Here is an 18977-nt window from a genome sequence, read left to right on the forward strand (position 1 = left end):
ATAACTTTTTTTTCAGGCTGTAGCCCGTGATTTTTCTGTTACTTTACGCACTCACGTTTATTTGGTATCATTAGCTCGGGTAACTTTGACAGTGAAGGATTATTTTCTTTGCATTCGCATGAAAGTTGTCCCCTTTGAAAACATGTTCCTTTCTTGAATAATGTGTTGACATCGTTTTGTGAGCACCAATGACAGGAGCAGTGTTTTGTTAATTTCAGCAGATCTCACCTTTCAAGATAATTTAAACATTAATGTCTTAGTATTTATCATTCAAGTAAAGATGTCAGAAGTAGTAAACAGTTGTGTGATGATCTGGACATGTATTATGTTGATATCTGAAGAGTTTGGCTGTAAATGTTTTATTCAACTATTTTGATTCAAGAAATGTACAAGTTCATTGTGAGCAAGGCAGTTATCGTTCCATTGTAGGTTCCTCATCGAAACCATGCACATATCGTTTCTTTTCAATGTCCAATGACAAACGAACTTGGAAAGATGCGAAGGAACGATGTATTGAGCTTGGTGGAAACCTTGCGAGTATTCTTGATGCCGAAACACAAAACAGACTTGTTCGTCTTGCAAACAACAATAATAGAATACGTAAAAAAAACATTTTTTTTCCAATAAAAATTATCACGTCATTCAGAAACAGAAAGCAATTTTTTTTTCTTGTTTTCTAGCTTGTTTTTTAGGTGGTAGACGTTTTGGAAACAAATTTACGTGGCCGGACGGAGTTGTTTTTTACCAGGGCAGCATAACAGGTTTTCGTTTTGTAAATCTTCTTTCATGAATTTATGACTAACCCATATCAAGTATCATGATTAAAGTTGGAATTTGAATAAAAAACAAAATTCAAAAACTTTAGCTCATATTTTCAATTCAAGTGTGCAAAGAACGAATAGATAACAATCATAACTATATTAGTCAAAAATATTCTAGGAAACATGTCGTTTGTTTGTTACGATTCAAGGTGATGGCATGGTGGGTTCGCCAATAATGTCACGGACCGGTAAAGAATATACAGCCTGGTTATTTAACTCAAATCCCGGACCTGGTGAATGTGTTCTGCTTGAAAATGCTTTGAATTGGGGGTGGTACGCTGGTAATTGCAACGAAAAAATCCACTATATTTGTGAATTCAAAGGTGGGTTTAATAATATTGTAATATTTAAACCACTGACATGGTGCTGTTTGCAGATCAACCACGAAAAATCGTATTTTCTCAAACAAGTTACTCTGCAATTGTCGGTGAAACAATTATTATCACGGGAAAAATTACAGGACCTTATATAGAAGCGCTAAGTATCAGAGCAATTTACAACCTAAACCAATCGGAAACTTTATTAACCAACTATGCGGGTGTGGACACTAATTATTATATCAAGGATGTTAGTCCTTCTCATTTTGGTAAAGTTACAATTGAAGCCATTGGAGTCGAATCGATGTGCAAATTTTCCAAGAGCACTTTTTTGAATGAAGGTAACAATAACAAGATTGAGTAATGAAGGCGGGTTCCAGTACTGTAACATTTATTCACATGTACGCAGTAAAGATCGAGATTGACAGAAACAAAATAGTTGCAAAAAACTATGGAAATTATAAATCTGTGAGTTGCTCTTTATCAGAAAACCATCCCACCCCAATAACATGGATAAGGTATAAAATGTTTGTTGATACCTGTGATTACAACTATGGAAGTATGTTTTGTACACCGCACTTGCCACATAATTCATGTTTTCTTCTGCATTCCACTACATTTTATTTACGTTTGTCATTGTTGTGTTTAGATCCTTTTTTCACACTGCAACTAGAGATATTTGCTATTAAATCCGATGTAAATGCAGCCCATTTGGGTAATATTAATCTTGTGGGTTAACCACGCCCTAATCGTCTCTACTCACCTGTATATATCCCCAAAAAGTTCAAGGTCCCTAATCTTAGTGATCAGAATGTTTATCCAGAAAAACTAACACGTTTCAAAAGTAAATGCAGAAAGTCATATTTTAGCAAGGAAATGTGATAACAAGTCACGTTTATCGCGCAGAAATGACGCAATGGTTACCAACAATAGTAGTTCCAACGTTTATCAATCTGTCAACTCCAACCGCAGTTCATCCATTCTGCACATAACTATGACTGATGTGAGCGACTCGGCTAATTACACTTGCATGGGAACAAATATGGTTGGATCTAAACTGGAAAGAAAAACTTTACAAGTGTTCGGTAAGTCAAATGTTTTGTTTCAAATATTTTAAATCTTAACGCAATAATGACGATTTCAATCGCTTTCAGACGTGTAGATAGCCATGCACGTGGCAGACCTATAGAACGCTAGTGAACAACAAACAAAATCAATATTAAAACAACCCTTTTGTCTGCTTCTGCATTAATTTTTTCAGTGTTATGGAATATTCTAATGGGTGCGATCGTACCTGCTTGGTTCTGCCGCTGCCTTTCACAGCTAAATTCCTTCGTTTTTTGCAGTTGCTCCAAATATATCTTTGAGCCACACAACAATTCTTGCTGAATACGGTCGACAAATCCACGTTGATTGTGTTTCGTTTGGATTTCCCAAACCAACTGTATCGTGGACGAGGTTCGTGCACTGTTTTAACGTTACGCAATATAGACAATTAAATCAATTGATGCCAAGCAAGAACCTGCGCAGTGGCGCGATCCTGCCAATCATGCCATTGCATGAAATCCTATTACCTTGATACATTTTTCAAATTCTTTTCACTTTATGGTAAACTTTTTGGAAATGTGAAACTTGTGCAGAAACGGAAAAAATACTGTAGCATCGGTTGTCCAAATTAATGATAACAATGGAAAATACAAGGGTCAAGTTGGTTTGTTGCTTAGTAGAAGTGACGTCATGCAATCCGGAAATTATGAATGTGCTGCGGAAAATATGTGCGGAATGGTCACTACAAAGTTAACTATACATGGTAAGATTAACATAAAATACATTTTTAAACTACAGTAAAAATCACCTTGTTTTAGTTAAAGTAAACATCACACTATCCCGAAGAAATTTGAACTTGGAACAATGGAAGAATGTTACGGTTGATTGCACTTCGTATGGAAATCCCAGGCCTGCAGTTAACTGGTACAGGGCAGATTGTGACTTTTTAACAGGAAATGCTTATAGGTAAAATGCAAAACCTGACGGAAAGTTTTCTGCATTACACCCTAATATTTGTAAAGCTGAGCTAATATCTTCCTCTTTATTGTTTTTAGACGAGAAAATTTGATAACAAGCTTTGCATATTCGGTGTCGGTTTCCCAGCAAATATTATCGCAAGGTCGATACCACGTAACAAAACGCCTTCACTTAAAAAAAGTTGACGCAACTTATGGCGGGGCTTACGAATGTTGGGCCGAAAACCGCAAGGACAAAAACCTGCTGTCTCAAACCAGAAGAGAAGTCACTCTGAAAGGTATAGTAGTGACCATAAACTGTTTAAGTCCCAGCTAAACTGTTAGATGTATTTAGTTCGTCCAAACATGACACTTTCTGCATCAGAAATTATTGCGGAAAAGTTTCATCGGCAATACGTTGATTGTGTCTCTTATGGGTTTCCAAGACCTAACGTTACGTGGAAAAGGTAAACACATGATTTAGCATCAGTTCAACAAATTCGTAACTTTGGTTTTAAATTTTAGAAATAAATCTGTCATCGGAGCTACAACTTTTAATATCTACACGAGTATTGTAAATAACACAAAGTATTCGCAAACAGCTCGATTAAATTTTATGATTGATAATGTTGCGGATTCAGGAAGTTACGTTTGTCAGTCAACAAACAATCATATTGACAAGGTGGAAAAGGCGTTTATAATTAGAGGTATCCAATCGTAATGATTTGCTTTTATTGCTCCCATTTAACCAATGCATCTACAGTACCAGCAAATATATCTGTTACTCAAACCAGCAAAGTTGTTAGTATTCCAGAAACGTTTACAATTGGTTGTGAATCTGATGGTTTTCCATTGCCGACAACATATTGGATTCGGTAAAGCGATTGGCAAAATGAAAAATTTGTTTCGCACTACATTCATGAAATCAACATTACGTTGTGTCCATAGAAATGATCATGTAGCAAACTGCACTACTAACACCTCCTCGGTTTGCCAAAAACGTACATCCGTCGGTGAATTCAAATCCATATCCTGGTTGAACTTTAATATTACCAACATAGAAGATGCTGGAAGTTATCACTGCAAAGCCTCTAATATTCCTGGTTTGAAAATGACCTCAGAAACCTTTACTCTTTTTGGTGAGTTTTTGAGTTCTTCTGTTATTTGTTTTTCGTTTTTCGGGAAAATGAAAACTTTTAGTCACACCCAACATTTCCTTGTCATCAAGTCACGTCACAATAGCAGAGGGCGAATCTGCAAACGTAACTTGTACTTCATTCGGATATTACAACCCAATAGTGTATTGGACACGGTGAGGGATTCGTGTTATACGGTTTCTCAATTTCGCGGAAAGCATGTTATGTAAAATAATACTTTCTCGTTTTCAGTTTCTACAAAAACTTATCGACTAACTCGTCGAATCGAATAAACTTTGAAACCACGAGAGTCAACAAATTTAAGACGGAAAGTACACTTAATATTCAATCTTCCGATGTCGGTGATTCTGGTACTTTTGTTTGCCACGCTGGATCTAGTTACGAAAGTTTCAACTTTTCCGTTTTGTCCCCACAACAGACACAAGGTATGACGGAATTATTTTGCTGTTTGGCAAATGATTTTCCACGCTTTACTTTTTATTATCATTCCGGTTTCTTTGCATAATGACACCGTATGTTCAATGTCAGTTAGTAAAAACAAAAGCAACATTTGATCCATAAAGCGATGCTATTTGGCCATTTGTTTAATAACTTCGTGTTATTTATACGTTTGCTCGTTTTTGGTAATGCTAATTGTTTTTAACATACTATTGGACTACATTTTTCCTGTATATATTAGTTATTTTTACAGGTTTATCTACACCACAATGGTTGCTACCAGCTGTTATCGGATTGTCATTTTTATTCATATCGGTCATAATTGCTGTGCTAGTGTTGGTGAAGTTTAGGTAAATGACCTTTAATTATAACACATAAACCGCAAGCAAAGCTATTACTAAGTTAAATCGTATTTAAATATTTTAGGGCTCGTGCACACAACAGAAAGAAACCCGAAATAAACCTTGAAACTGTCAACCCAGGTAAATAGCTGGTATTTAAAAAAATATATATATCCTATTAATGCGTTTTGTCGAATTGTCAAGTAGGACTGTTGACAATAATGTTTGTGAAAATTCGACCACTGTATTTCAGATTCCTCAGATTCTCCAGTTGAAACCAAGCGTCGTCCAGACTCGACTGCGACGAGAATTTTTAAGTTTTATTTATGTGATCTTTATGTGGAGAGCGCCAAGCACGGACATCAAGCATTGAAAGCTCAACATGAGGTGCGTTGTAAAGTTAACGTTTCGTCGACCTAAGTTTTCCCGCATAATTTATTCAGGACCGGGCGATATGCAAATACATGGTATACGCAGTGGGCGCCACATTCATACTTTTAAAAACAGATTTAGAAACTGCTCCTGTGAAACATTTACATTTTGTGTGGTTTGTTTTGACAGAAAATAAAAACACAATCAAGAAGTCTTCTCAGTGTTGAAACTGCTGAAAAAAACCCAAGTCGAAATCGTTACAAGAATATTTTGCCATGTATGACTTTAAGTCTTTTTTATTCATAAACATATATTTTTAATCAATCAGAATTGCTCTTCTGGCACTTAGTTTCTAAAGTGTTTATTGGAAACCAACGTTTCGTCTGCCATCCGGCGAGACTTCTTCAGGGTTATGACAACATTAAAGCATCACGCACATAAAACACTAAAAACGGAGGAAAAACGCAGGAAAAACGGATTAGATAACACTGGCACCGCTTGCATCGTCACGTGAACCAGGTGTGTAGCGGGGCGTAACATTTACAACAAGTTGTTGTATACAGCAGGAAAATATACGCATTGCTCCTTATCGTTTATGCAATGGTAATTTTTGTGGATGTGGAGCGTCTCCAGGAACAGACGTTATGTATGATCGTCCTCCATCTCTAGGATTTGCACGTCATATAAACGATAAGGAGCAATGCGTGTATTTTCCTGCTGTATACAACAACTTGTTGTAAATGTTACGCCCCGCTACACACCTGGTTCACGTGGCGATGCAAGCGGTGCCAGTGTTATCTATTCCTTTTTCCTTGTGTTTTTCTTGCGTTTTTCCTGCGTTTTTCCTGCGTTTTTCCTACGTTTTTAGTGTTTCATGTGCGTGATGCTTTACTGTTGACATAACCCTGAAGAAGTCTCGCCGGATGGCAGACGAAACGTTGGTTTCCAATAAACACTTTAGAAACTAAGTGCCAGAAGAGCAATTCTGATTAATTAGTATGCCTGGCAACAAAAATAGCAGTATATATTTTTGAATACCGTGTACATATAGATGAAAACAACAGAGTGATTCTTCGCGGATTAAAAAGCAACGAAAATGATTACATTAACGCATCATATGTTGAGGTTTGTCACTGCAGCAATGATTTCCTGGAAATTTTACATTGTTTGTAATATTTCTCAGGGTTTTAAACAAACAAACAAGTGGATTGCAACCCAAGGCCCCATCGATACAACTGTGAATGATTTCTGGACAATGGTTTGGGAACAAAATGTCAGAGTAATTGCAATGCTCACCAATATATGTGAGAAGGGCAAGGTATTGTAATTAAACACTTTATGATTATTTTGCAAACCGTTATCATGTCAAAAGAAATTTTAAAGTCAAAGTGCGCCGTCTACTGGCCTGAACACATCGGCCACTCCCAAAACCACAAACAAGTGCAAGTCCACTTAACTGACGTCATCGTTAAAGGGAGTTACGTCATCAGAAAGATGAATATCGAAGAAGGGAAGACCGCATATGTATCGGTATTTCATACATTGGGTTTATACCAAATTCATGTATCACCTTGTTCTTCATTTGCAGGAACAACGCACTGTGACGCAATATCACTTCACTGCTTGGCCCGACCACGGAGTTCCACAAACTACCACTGGTTTGCTCAGATTTGTGGAAGAAGTTTTTATCCATATGGAGCACTGGAAGACATCTTTAAACATAGATATTCCCACTATTGTTCACTGCAGGTTCGATTAATGTTGTACCGCGATACGCAATTCACTGGTGTATTTTCCACGTAGACTATGATGTTCATATATTGACTCAAGTGTTGATGTCTTAGTGCCGGCATTGGACGAACTGGAACTTTTATTGCTTTTGATTATTTAATGAAGGAGTTAAACCAAACTGGTTCACTTGATATTTTCAAGGCAGTTTGTCGTTTGAGAGAGCAAAGAATGGAAATGGTTCAAACTGCCGTGAGTTAACAGAGAGTACGTTTATGAAACTATTTATTAAAATCCGTCTTTTGTGCTGCAGGACCAATATGTTTTGCTTCACAGACTTCTTTACGAGTCTTTAAACTTTATGGAAACGAATTTGGATGTTAAACAGTTTAACCAAAGATTAGAACAACAAAAACGGCAAGAAAACGTGCATTTTTAATGTGTGTCGATTTTACAAACGTTTGCTTGTGATTTAGGCTGCCGTATTCTAACAGCATAAAAAAGGAATTTGAGGATTTAACTAAGATCGTTAATGTCCTACAAATAAACTGCATGGAGGGGACAGGCGGTAAACTTAATAATGACACATAAAAGTTTAAGCAATATTTAACCTTATTTTGTTATGATTAGATCATTCATCCGAACAAAAAACGAAGCAAACTGAATACTACGAATTAAAGGTGAAGTTTTCTTTGAAAAACAATAATGTTATAATAGTTTATACATATCTGCTGATCCTGTAATTTTTCAGTCGTATTATGGCACGAATCGTCTGACAATTGGGAAAGAACCTAAATCTGATCAAGTGGAACAATTTTTCAGAGTTTTGTTTCAGAAGAGCTACGGAATCGTTTTGTTTCTTGGGAAGTCGGCAGTTTTCGTAAGACGCAACATTTCTTTGCTTAAACTACTTTCTCAACTCATGTGCTTAGGAGAATATTTCCTCGCAATTGAACACAAATTTGATTTTGGGTGATCTTTGTGTGGATTGTGTTGAACAAACCAATCGTGGAAGTGCAAAAGTAACGGATCTTTTGATTAAGGATCGAAACGCGCAAGTAAGGGTTTTCACTATTCTGCGATCTACTTTTCCATGAAACTCGGCTATTATCAGAAAAATACAACATGGGTTGAATTCGACTTATTTCCTGAGAAGGAGAAACCAGAACACGGCAAAGACTTCATAAATTTCATTTCGTTTCTCAAGACTGATATTGCCAAGGCAGATAAAAATGGCATGTTATTGATATCCAGGTAAGAATGTTAATGTTTAGTAGGCCAGGAGATATTGCTTTTGGGAAGTATTTTAATTTTTATTTAATTGTTTTCCAGTAAGGGATTTTCAAAGTCCGTGATGTTCTGTGTTGTCTGGAATCTCATCTCTCGCTTCGATGTCGAGAAATTAGTGGATGTGTTCAAAACGGTCAAAGACATCAGTGAGTCTATGTGTGATCTGCATCTCTCATTGGTAGGAATTAAAACAATACTTTCCTTGTAACCCTGCAGTAAATTTTTTGCAACTTTTGAAGGAAGAATACAAGGCTTGTTATTCTCTGATCAAGTTGTACATTGACCACGAGAGAAGGTAACTGGAACTTTATGACGTCATCGTTCTGTGGAAAACTTGTTTTGTAGATTTATTTTATTTGTCATGTGTGATAGTGTTACAACAAACATATGTGTGTAGTGAGTTTGAGTATCGATGGAATGTCCGAACACTTTCTCTACATCCTAATAAGACATTTGTTTTTGCATAAATTTACGTCGCAGTCGCATTCGGCCACAATGACAATAGTAGATAACATAAAGTTGATCACCCGAGCGCTCTGTGTTTACTTGGCTGTGTATCGTTTGTGTTCGCACCAACCGATGTAAAAATTACGTTTTTTATAATATTTGAACCGCATACGTTAATTTGAACAAGGTAGATGTAAATAAATTTATTGCATTACTGTAGAAATCATTTTATTCTGCCGCCAAAATTTTTTTTGAATATGAAATACAAATGTGAGGAATATGTTTAACAAGATCAACAAGATTATTTTGCGTTTCGGCATCAGATATACTAGCAAGGTTTCCACTAAGCTCAGAACATTTTCTCCTCGCATCTTTCCACGTTCGTCTGTCACCAGACAAGGATAAGAAACTTTTTTTTACATTTGTTTGATGACGAATTGAAACGCAATCATAGTTGACACCCTGCTTACATGGATGTTTTGAATTAAAAAGTTTTTAGATCATGGCTTATAAACAAACACAAAAACAATTAGGTTGAAAATCACAAATGCGTTGTTCATGTATCGGCTTATATTCTGTAATTGCTATCAGAGTATTCTTAGTTTTGAAAAGATTTTATGGTTAATTACACGCGCTCAAAATTGTCCCTGCCAATGGGTTTATAAGAGAATCTAAACTAGTGTAAAAGGAAGGCTGTTAGTTTCTAATGTGCATTTGCTCATACAAAAACAAAGAAAGTACTTTGTCACTGTAAGCCTCAAGTTAGATTCGAGCTCACATTAAACCATTGTATACGACCTAAAATATATGATAATGCAGATTGGTCATTGTCTTACAACTTTCTTTAGCACGGATCAGCATATCGACCTTTGAAGTGTTTAGTTTTGGGCAATCATGCTTTATCGAACGTTTGCATTCATTACAAAGCTTGCGCATTGACGCAGTCATTAACCTATTGTAACAATGATTTTTTGCATAAAATTTTTATTGTTAAAATGGGTCTAGCCTACACACAGTACACGTAAAAACTGACAAAATGTCAGCACTTTGCAAACGTGATTGCAGTGTATCTGCATGTACATGCCATGGCGCATAGAAGAAACAAAAACAACTACTTTGCACACCGTTTCGCACCTTAACGAGGTCATGCCCGACGTTTATTTCAACGTCCAACAACAGGAGTCCAACCCCTTTCCACCCTGCTGATGGCTGCCCTGCTTACGACAATAATTGTGCTTGGAGTTTTGTAATCCCGACCAACAGAGAATGTGTTATACAAAAGATAGACACATCAGAAATATATTTACAAAACTTTGCTCTTAATACAGTGTACGGGAACGTTACCTTGGTATGATTTCTGTATTGTGGGTTTGTTTGTCGTAATAAACATATATGTTACTTGAAATCAACATTTGTTTTAAATTGTGCTGAGATTGTATTGAAATTATTGAAATTATATTAATATCAAAAACTTCAAAAGTAATTTTCTTTGTAATAAATTAAAATCACAATGTTTTGAAAAAGCAGCGTTAACAAAGATACCAATAGATTACATTGATTTATTTTCTTAAGATTGGTATTTGTGTGGTAGAAGAGTTGAAAATAAGTTTGTTTTGCCAGACGAAACAGTTTTTTTTACCGGTGGAATATATCAGGTTTGTCATATTATTAGCTCTTATAAGAATGAAAAATGGACAATTTGACAAAGTTGCTGGGAAAATCATTTTTTTGTTATTCTCTGCTGTTTGCTTCAATGGGACTTAAGTCTTTCAGTTGTTTATGCAAAATTAAGAAAATGTAAAGGTTAACTTCAATATAAAATATTTCATGCGATTGCTTTCCGAGGCGTATGTGCGTCTTCAAAAATCGTGTTCGAGGCAAAATATCCTACGAGTCACATATCATTTATCATATTGAGATGGGACATTCACCAAACTAGATGAAACAAACTTTTTGGCCCAAGTGTCAATCAAACAACGGACCAAATGTTTTTCCATCAAACAGTGATGCATCCAAATGTAAATGTGCTTTTTGTTTTCATTGAAGGCCTTGTTGCTTATGGATATCCGGTTTATTCATGGCACGCCTTAGAAGTTACAGATTGCTTATGACCAAGAACCTGCTTGGTAAAGGTTTTCGTCTTGTGCATAAGATATCTTGGAGGGGGAATGCTGGTGATTGCAACGCATAAATCAATTATATTTGTGAATACAAAAGTAAGTTTTGAAATGATGTATTTATTTATAATTTGACATGTTTTATTTATTTAAAACGTTCCGGCAAAACCTATGCTGTTAAATGGGGGTGGTTAGTCTTTCTCCATAGTGATATAAAGCTAACCTGACTGACGTTAGACTGATAATGGCATGAATTTTTGCGGAAATACATTGAATAAATGCTTTTAGCACTATGCGCCAGTCTGTTTATCCTCACTGGTCAACTGCTGGAAATACAATTGCTTTTCTTCCTTTCCATATATACACTACTTTTTGTAATTATTTTGTTGAATATATGCAATCAGTACGAGGTAAATTGAATTTGGAAACGTATTAGGAAGTTTTCTGCATGACAATCTTGTCAAAAACACATGACATTTACACCAACTATGTCCGTAGACGATTACAACAGAGTGTTCCTTCGTGGACTTGAGGGCGACGAAAACGACTACATTAACGCATCATATGTGGAGGTTCGTAACGGTGGTGAATGGAGTGGCAAATAAACGTTTCTAATTAGGGTTTTAAACAACCCCAAGTTACTTTAACTTGTGTTAACTTTATTTGTTACATTTATCTAGGAGCAATACATATTCTTGCACACCTTGATTGCACAAAGTGTTAAATGTTGCAAAACCCAAACATATATTTCTGGACTGAACGAAAACGTTGAGCAACTTAAATGGTTTGTGAGCTGCATACAAAAAAGTGTTTAGCATAAAATGTAAATCATGCACTCATAGTTCACCTTCTTCAAGTGACGTCATCAACGAGATATACAGCTCGGTTAAGTTGTCTGATGACGTCACTGCTTCAGCAAAGCCGACAAAGAATTGAACTCTTTAATATTCGGATTGTTTCTACGTTGGGATTTTCGGTGTTCAAATCCGCGTTCAGGACAATTGCCCAAATGTCACAATATCCGAAGAATCAGCTTAAAATTAACAATTCGTAATTGTGACACCTGCGACTCGACGAGACGCCGTTAGATATGTTTTAAAATTTGTGTCTCAAAATTGTCAAGGTTGTTGACGTAAATCTACCTGGGATTTTACTTTTGAAAAACATTGTAAGTTAATGACGTGAACCACTCATTCTATGTCATGCAAAACATCCTTTTGCGTTTTGTGTTTCTTCAATGACTTCAATGAGTTTAGCATCTTGGCTGTGTTGCTATACCTGTACTTTTCTTCATGATTACATTTCTTCATGTCAACCGAAATTAAAAATATTTATTAGAACTTGTTCTATTACTATGTGAGGTCTAAACAACGATCATACAGACAGCTCAGTTGAAGTCGTTCCCACAACTACGTACAAAGATTGAAATGTAAAACCTATGAACACCAGTTCTATTATTATCAGATTTGCGTTTTCACATTTTACCTCTTAAAAACGTAACATCTATATGTTGTGCCTCTATACACGCCGACTAACAGCTAATGTCACGGTTGATAATAATGGAGAAGTTTTGTGGCTGATGTAGCTTGGGGCCAGTACAGGCGGCCCCTAAAGTCCAAGAAACGGTTTTAGGCGGACGATTTAAGCCTCAGGTCTTTGTGAGATTGTCACGTTATATTGCATATGTAGGTTTATTTGCAATGTTGCTTGAGTCGTGTTGTACAATTGCTGAGTCATGTTAATTTACTCTAACAAGGCATAAGAAAGGTAATCGTTCGCATACAATATTTTCAAAGCATTAGTCCCAACTGGGACAACAAGTCGGAAAAATTTCGGACTGCTAAGATTCAAAGTTTGAGTACCACTCTCACATTCAACAACTACATCTGTGAATATTGAAACTAAACCAGACATGATTTGGAAACGTTGCTGACATAGTTTTAATGTCCAACAAGTAATAATTTTTGCGCCTAATGATCAGTCGTTTCTCGTTTGTGAGGGCCGCTGTGACCCAAACAAATCACCCACGCAACAACTATTCCCACGGCAAAAGGCAACCTGAACAATGGCATATTTGCATTGCAAGGTATTTTAAGTCTTGCATAGTGAATATTTTGGAACAATTCATCCAGCAGGTAAACTTAAAGTTGCTATGTCGAAATATATCTCTTCATATGCATAAGGAATGGTTCTTATCCCTTTCTTAGAAAATCCGTGTGCAAATAACTTTTTTTTAGGCTGTAGCCCGTGATTTTTCTGTTACTTTACGCACTCACGTTTATTTGGTATCATTAACTCGGGCAAAGTTGCAGGGTCGCCGATCTTATTTCGGTAATACAATTATATACGACAGTAGTTGTTCAATTAAACCCTATCTTTTACGGAAATATATTTAAAATCCATCATATCCGAGAAACTAGGTGGATATGACACTTACATAATTTTTCGTTGTTAATCTACGCAAAAACAAGAAATCTACGCAAAATAAAATGAAAAAGTGAAGGACAAAAATGAAGTAAAGGTGTTAGTGGCCAACGGTAGAAGTAGGTAAGTGATGAAGTCATGCGAGCAACCATATCTGGACTACACAGTTAATTTCAATTTACCTACAATTCTACACAACTCTACTGCCAAATCTAAATTATTGATTTTGGAAACGATTTACAGTCAGCATGACAGACCATAACTTAATGTTGATGACAGCTCCAAACCACTCTTCCTCTTTACCTACTAGGACTGCATTGCAGCACGGCCCATCTTAAATGCTGACGTCATAGCGGTTGGAATTTTTGGACATTTGTTGTAACGTGATTTCAGTCATGTTTGTTTCGCTCGTCTCTGCAGTCGCGTGAATCTTCTGGGGTCATCTGTACTTGAAACTCAGTTACCTCACAGAACTGTTGATGAGCACATCTGTGTTCGAAACGTTGCTCTGTTACGATTATCATATAAAGTTTAGCTTGTCTCTTCCTTGCTATCGAAACTAGTTATTGGTGTGCTCTATTTTACAAGAAACTTTGTTATTCAAAAGTATCAAACTAATTGAATTTTGAGGCTGGCAAAGACCGCTGACAAAAAACGACCAAATTAACTGATTATGCAACACAGTTATTCTGTCATAGTACCACTTTAGTCTGGCAGTAGAGTTGCCTACGATTTCGGGTCATAAATGATTTGATTAATTCGCCACAATCAACCACTAATGTATTTTTCGCAATCTAGTTGTAACTAGAAATGTATGACATCACACCCAAAATGACGTCATGTAATGTCGCCGAGCAAGGAAACGCACCATCCTCGTCGTATCGAAGTACAGAGTAGTGTCGTTGTTGCCATACCCACAGTCACCATTTCATATGAAGCATTTTCATATGATCCTGGTCTAAACCTTAAGGCAACACGGAAATAACATAGGCTACTTCCAACCAAATATTACTATAATAACGTTGTGTCAACGCTTCTTTTTTAGAATAGAACTAAGCGTTGACACAAAGTTATTTTAGCAATATTTGAAATAGACATTGAAATTTCAATTGTATCACGCGAAAGAAGTGTTGCTGATCAGGTTTTGATTTCATGAAGTAAAAACATTTTCATTGCTATACTTCCAACCAGTAGCACAATTGCCCTTATTTCAAAGTCACACTTTAATACCAAACAGTTTATGTGGAAGGTAAACAATTAAAATGTTGATCTACAGCGACACCATGTGTATCAAAATAAGCCTTAACTTTTGACACTAAAGTCACACTTGTGTTAGTTTTTTTTTAGCTGTATCGATCATGGCATATTAACTGATTATTAAGTTGATTTTAGAGTGCTGATTATGGAGTGCTACATATGACAACATACTGCGGTCTGACCACACTTCGCTGGTAAACAACAGCATATATTAAATTCGAAAAACTGTCACTTGCTTTTAATGCAAACCGGGTTAAATAGCCTACAATGTTTTGTTGTTAGATCATTACTACAAATATAAATGGAAAGAAGTAACCAATTGCATGAAAGAAGATGGGCTTTCCTCGGCGCACTTTCAGTTATTCAATGCCTGTCGTTCTCAAGTTACGGCCAAGTGAGTGGTTTCTACGTGGAGTTTGCGGTTGTGGATTGGATTACGAATGTAAGAAACATCAGTGGAATATTGGTGGGTCTTTCATCGACTGTGGAACTTTTGTTTGTTAAACAAATTATCTTTCATAGCAGCTCCCTGATGGTGTTGATTGTAATTGGACAAGTTCTCACTGGTATAGTTTTTAGAATCGCACATACAGCTCATCAGGAATAGTTTTGGAAAAAGTCAAATCCAAATTATATTTTGTCGTGTTCAAAAGGTGGTCGTCTCATGATACACCCATTACGCGACGTTTCAAGGCTTGCTGAGCAAGCTATGAGTAGTGGACTTGCCATCAGCTCATTTGGTCAAAAAACCACAGCAACAACACCAAGGGCAAGAGTCCCACTGGCTCTGCTTTCGAAAAACATTAAGTGGTCTGAACTATATATATTGCGCTCCTCACGAAGTAGGGTAAAACAGAAAACGGAGCGACAAATTTCAATCTAATTTTTGAAGTAAAGCTTGTGAAGGAACAATGTTTCTATGAAAGAAAGATATTGTATAGATCGTTTGAACTTTCTAGTCCTGAACGTCATGCTGTTATGTTGGTGGCCTGGAGTTTCTCTAGCATATTTCTTGTATGCCTGATGGCTAATTGCTAAGCCATTGCCACGCACTGGCAGCACAAAACATAAAATTTTAAAAGGGTTTCACAACAAAATTTACTGCATAAAATTCGTACAATGCTGATCTCAAGGCAGGCAAAATGATGAAAAAACTTTCTACAAGTTGATGCTGTCGCTACCACGCATAACATTCAATAAATTCTTGTGGCCACTGTGTAGGGTCGTGGAATGCATTGAACTCTGACTAGATGCGACCTACCTGTCCTTCAAAGGTGATTTTTGTAAGCAGATTTTTGGCACTGCCATGGTTCTCCGCTTTCAATGGTGGTCGCCAACATTGTCATGAAGTTCGTAGAGCAAAGAGCGTTGTCCGGGTTATTAAATCATCCACGCTTTTGGCGACGTAACGTGGATAATATGTTTGTGATTGTGCATCGCGACCACGTGGAATCGTTGCACGAACACATCAACTCCATCGAAACCAGCATCGTTCACCATTATAGAGTTTGAATGCGGTGGGGTTATATCGTTTTTAGGTGTTGATGTTTGAAGGGAGTGCCTATAGGATCCCTCCGCACAATTGTGCAGGGGAAACCGATACATTCCGATAGGTAACTATCCTTCCGGCCGGCGCACCCTATCACCCATAAGCAGTGGGTATGTGCGGAAGCCACTGTTAAGGAATGGTTACCCCAGCTCCTTTCTGTGACGGAACCTTGCTTCCCTGTCTGAATATGACAATAGTCCCTCCGCGGGGATGGTGGTGTTGCCTAACAGGACTTTTTAGGACCTTAAAGAGACTGCTAAAAGACTTTTCAATCCGGGTGTACGAACGCCAGCCAATCATGTTGCGCTTCTTGATCTCGCATCCTAAAGATCGCACAGGAGGTGCGTTTGATGCTAGGACTGTGGTATACTAAATAACCTGTGGAGATTGCGACAAGGTATACATTAGCGAGACGGGCCGCGTACAACGGACAAGGTTAAAAGAACATCAATTGGATGTCGTTAAGTCCAAGAAGATCGGTTGGCGCACATTTTGTATTCTTTTTGTCTTCCCTCCCGTCCCCCTAATTTGCCTTTTTTGTCCCTTTTTACGCTTTAGTATTCATCGTCATGTTTGCGTTTTACGTAATCGACTGAAACGTCGACCGAACAAATAACTTTTGCCAGAAGAGCTTCGAATTTATTGAAACTATCTACAAGTATGAAATCACCACAGAAATCTCTACATTGCAGTTTGTATTTCAGAGAGTTGACACAAAGTTAGTCAGTTTAGTTTTCATGCATGACGCTTTAAATGATAGCTTGACAGTAAAAAAACGCGCAGTTGTTTGCTGCAGGGTGCAATTATGTCCTCAGTAATCATGTCAAGCATTCTTGTTCAAACGACGTCTCAAGAACCAAGCAACCAATCCCACGACAACAATGAGCAAAAGAACGATGAATCCAACTGCTATGTAAATATCTTTCATATCCTCGAAACCTTTGAATTTCAACGTTTCCTTAACCTCTGCATACAAACACATCTTTATTAACATTAAAATATGAAAAATTATAATAGGTAATCCAACAAATCACAAGTTGTTTTAAAATAGGTGATGATATTTAGGTAAAATTTGCAATGAATTGTTCTCACCAATACAAGATTTTTCGTCCTTTCCCAGCTGGCGTCCTTTAAAACAGAAACATTGGGCAACTCCATTTCCATCGTCACAGAAATCTGAACACCCACCATTTTCCTGCAAAAATCGCAGAAAAGTTTAGTCCAAATTTGGCGAAATAAATATTGCAGTTTGTTAGGCGACCACTTATCAGTGGTAAACCATTTCGTGTGATAATAATTATGAACTTAAATTCAACATTTGAATTTTACATAGCTGGCTTTCAAACACGCGCGATTCGTCGTGTACAACCTTGATTTGCTAAATTACATGTTCGGTGTTGTCACTAGCTTAGAGAAAAATGATAATTATTGGTTTTTGAGATCGTCAGTGGACTTCACCTTCACGTCTATAAAATAGGCGGGCTTGGGTCATGGGGTCGATCGTACTTAAACTACCTTCAGTTGTTTGACAATGTCGGCGAGTGCGGGTTAAGGGACGCGAAGCATGGGATGGGACACGAACACCGAGAGCAATGTATGGGCGTGGCGCGTGGAATCCTGCGTAACTCCGTTCAGAATATACGCCGGGACAGTTTGTGTTTTTAAAAATGAAATGATTTTTAAACGTTATTGTGATAACATTTATAACAGCCGTTGTAATAATATTGCTAGCGTCTGTCCTGACATTTGCGGCTTCAACGCGGGTCACAATATAAGCACGAACCTGAAGATACGACAAGCGATATTTCACTTACAATCCCACTCTACAACATGATTTAATATTCCCCTCTGCGCTGAAATACACATGTCAACAAGCATTGTTTGTTTATTAATTTCTCCCTTTTTATAATACACATTTTGTGCAAATCATCTCTATTAAACTTGGAGTTTTGGTTGCAGTAAGTAACTAAAAATGTTATCAGGCCATTGTCCTACTTTAAGAGGTAACATTAAGTGTCGGCTCACCTTTTTACACAAATCCGGAGCTGAAATAAAGAATGGTCCAACTGTTAAAATCTCTTCTATATCCGGATCCACAGATCGCCGAACACGTCCTTGTGAACAATCCTGTGAAATACAGAACACGTCAGAAAATGATTTTTCAAGAAATTTGGAAATCTCAACCATTACGAACACCCTAAAGTGTAACGGCAAGCAATATGATTTGAGTAATTACGGTAGAATCAGCTTTCGTATTTTGATCATAAGGTTCACAGGCTTCGCAGCCAAGCTGGATCACCCACTTTTCCCGACAAGTCGGAGCGAGATCTGAAATATCAAGCTCCCGGTATTGTGGCCAAGGTACACTGGTGCGCAAGCGCACAACTTGCCAGGCTTGGCTGCAATGCCTTGGCTGCGAAGTCTGTGAACCTTATGTTCAACATACGAGAGCTGAGATTGCCAAATATAAAGGGCCTGCGCAGTGGGGCGATCCTGACTTGCTTTCCGAAAGCTGGTTATACTTCTTCAATCAAATATGTGAAGTCTCACCGGTTGCTGACAACTATCATTGCCGTTATCGCATAATTGCACGTAACAGTGAGCGTACAGTGATTGCTCGTTCACAGACATGTTGTTCCACACGAATGAACGAAACTTAAAGGATCCGAAGGAAGTTTGATAGTTTCTTAAGATTACAATTGTATCTTCTGATTCC

The 18977-nt window shown here is 37.3% G+C and overlaps 1 protein-coding gene across 5 annotated transcripts; it reads left to right on the forward strand.

Annotated features, from left to right (window-relative positions):
• The first annotated feature begins 102 nt into the window (after positions 1-102).
• On the forward strand, positions 103-9149 carry LOC145899477 (receptor-type tyrosine-protein phosphatase S-like). 5 transcript variants are annotated; one of them, XM_082988275.1, is made up of 33 exons: positions 103-600; positions 681-761; positions 971-1144; positions 1198-1479; positions 1548-1656; positions 2045-2223; positions 2485-2596; positions 2779-2948; positions 3004-3151; positions 3241-3440; positions 3497-3608; positions 3667-3848; positions 3905-4016; positions 4090-4280; positions 4342-4453; positions 4530-4723; positions 4978-5086; positions 5163-5218; positions 5331-5464; positions 5639-5726; positions 6501-6574; positions 6633-6767; positions 6833-6979; positions 7038-7198; positions 7294-7429; positions 7491-7594; positions 7654-7745; positions 7808-7857; positions 7929-8057; positions 8110-8235; positions 8292-8431; positions 8510-8645; positions 8707-9149. In XM_082988275.1, the coding sequence occupies exons 1-33, from the start codon at positions 468-470 to the stop codon at positions 8764-8766; spliced, it is 4368 nt and encodes a 1455-aa protein (XP_082844401.1). In that variant the 5' UTR covers positions 103-467; the 3' UTR covers positions 8767-9149. The 5 variants fall into 5 exon arrangements, with proteins under 5 accessions (XP_082844401.1, XP_082844414.1, XP_082844407.1 ...); XM_082988288.1 differs by having other exon boundaries at positions 8711-9149; XM_082988281.1 differs by having other exon boundaries at positions 4990-5086.
• Positions 9150-18977: the final 9828 nt, after the last annotated feature.

The sequence above is a fragment of the Ascidia mentula genome, chromosome 1, assembly GCF_947561715.1.
Source record: "Ascidia mentula chromosome 1, kaAscMent1.1, whole genome shotgun sequence".
Taxonomy (NCBI): Eukaryota; Metazoa; Chordata; class Ascidiacea; order Phlebobranchia; family Ascidiidae; genus Ascidia; species Ascidia mentula.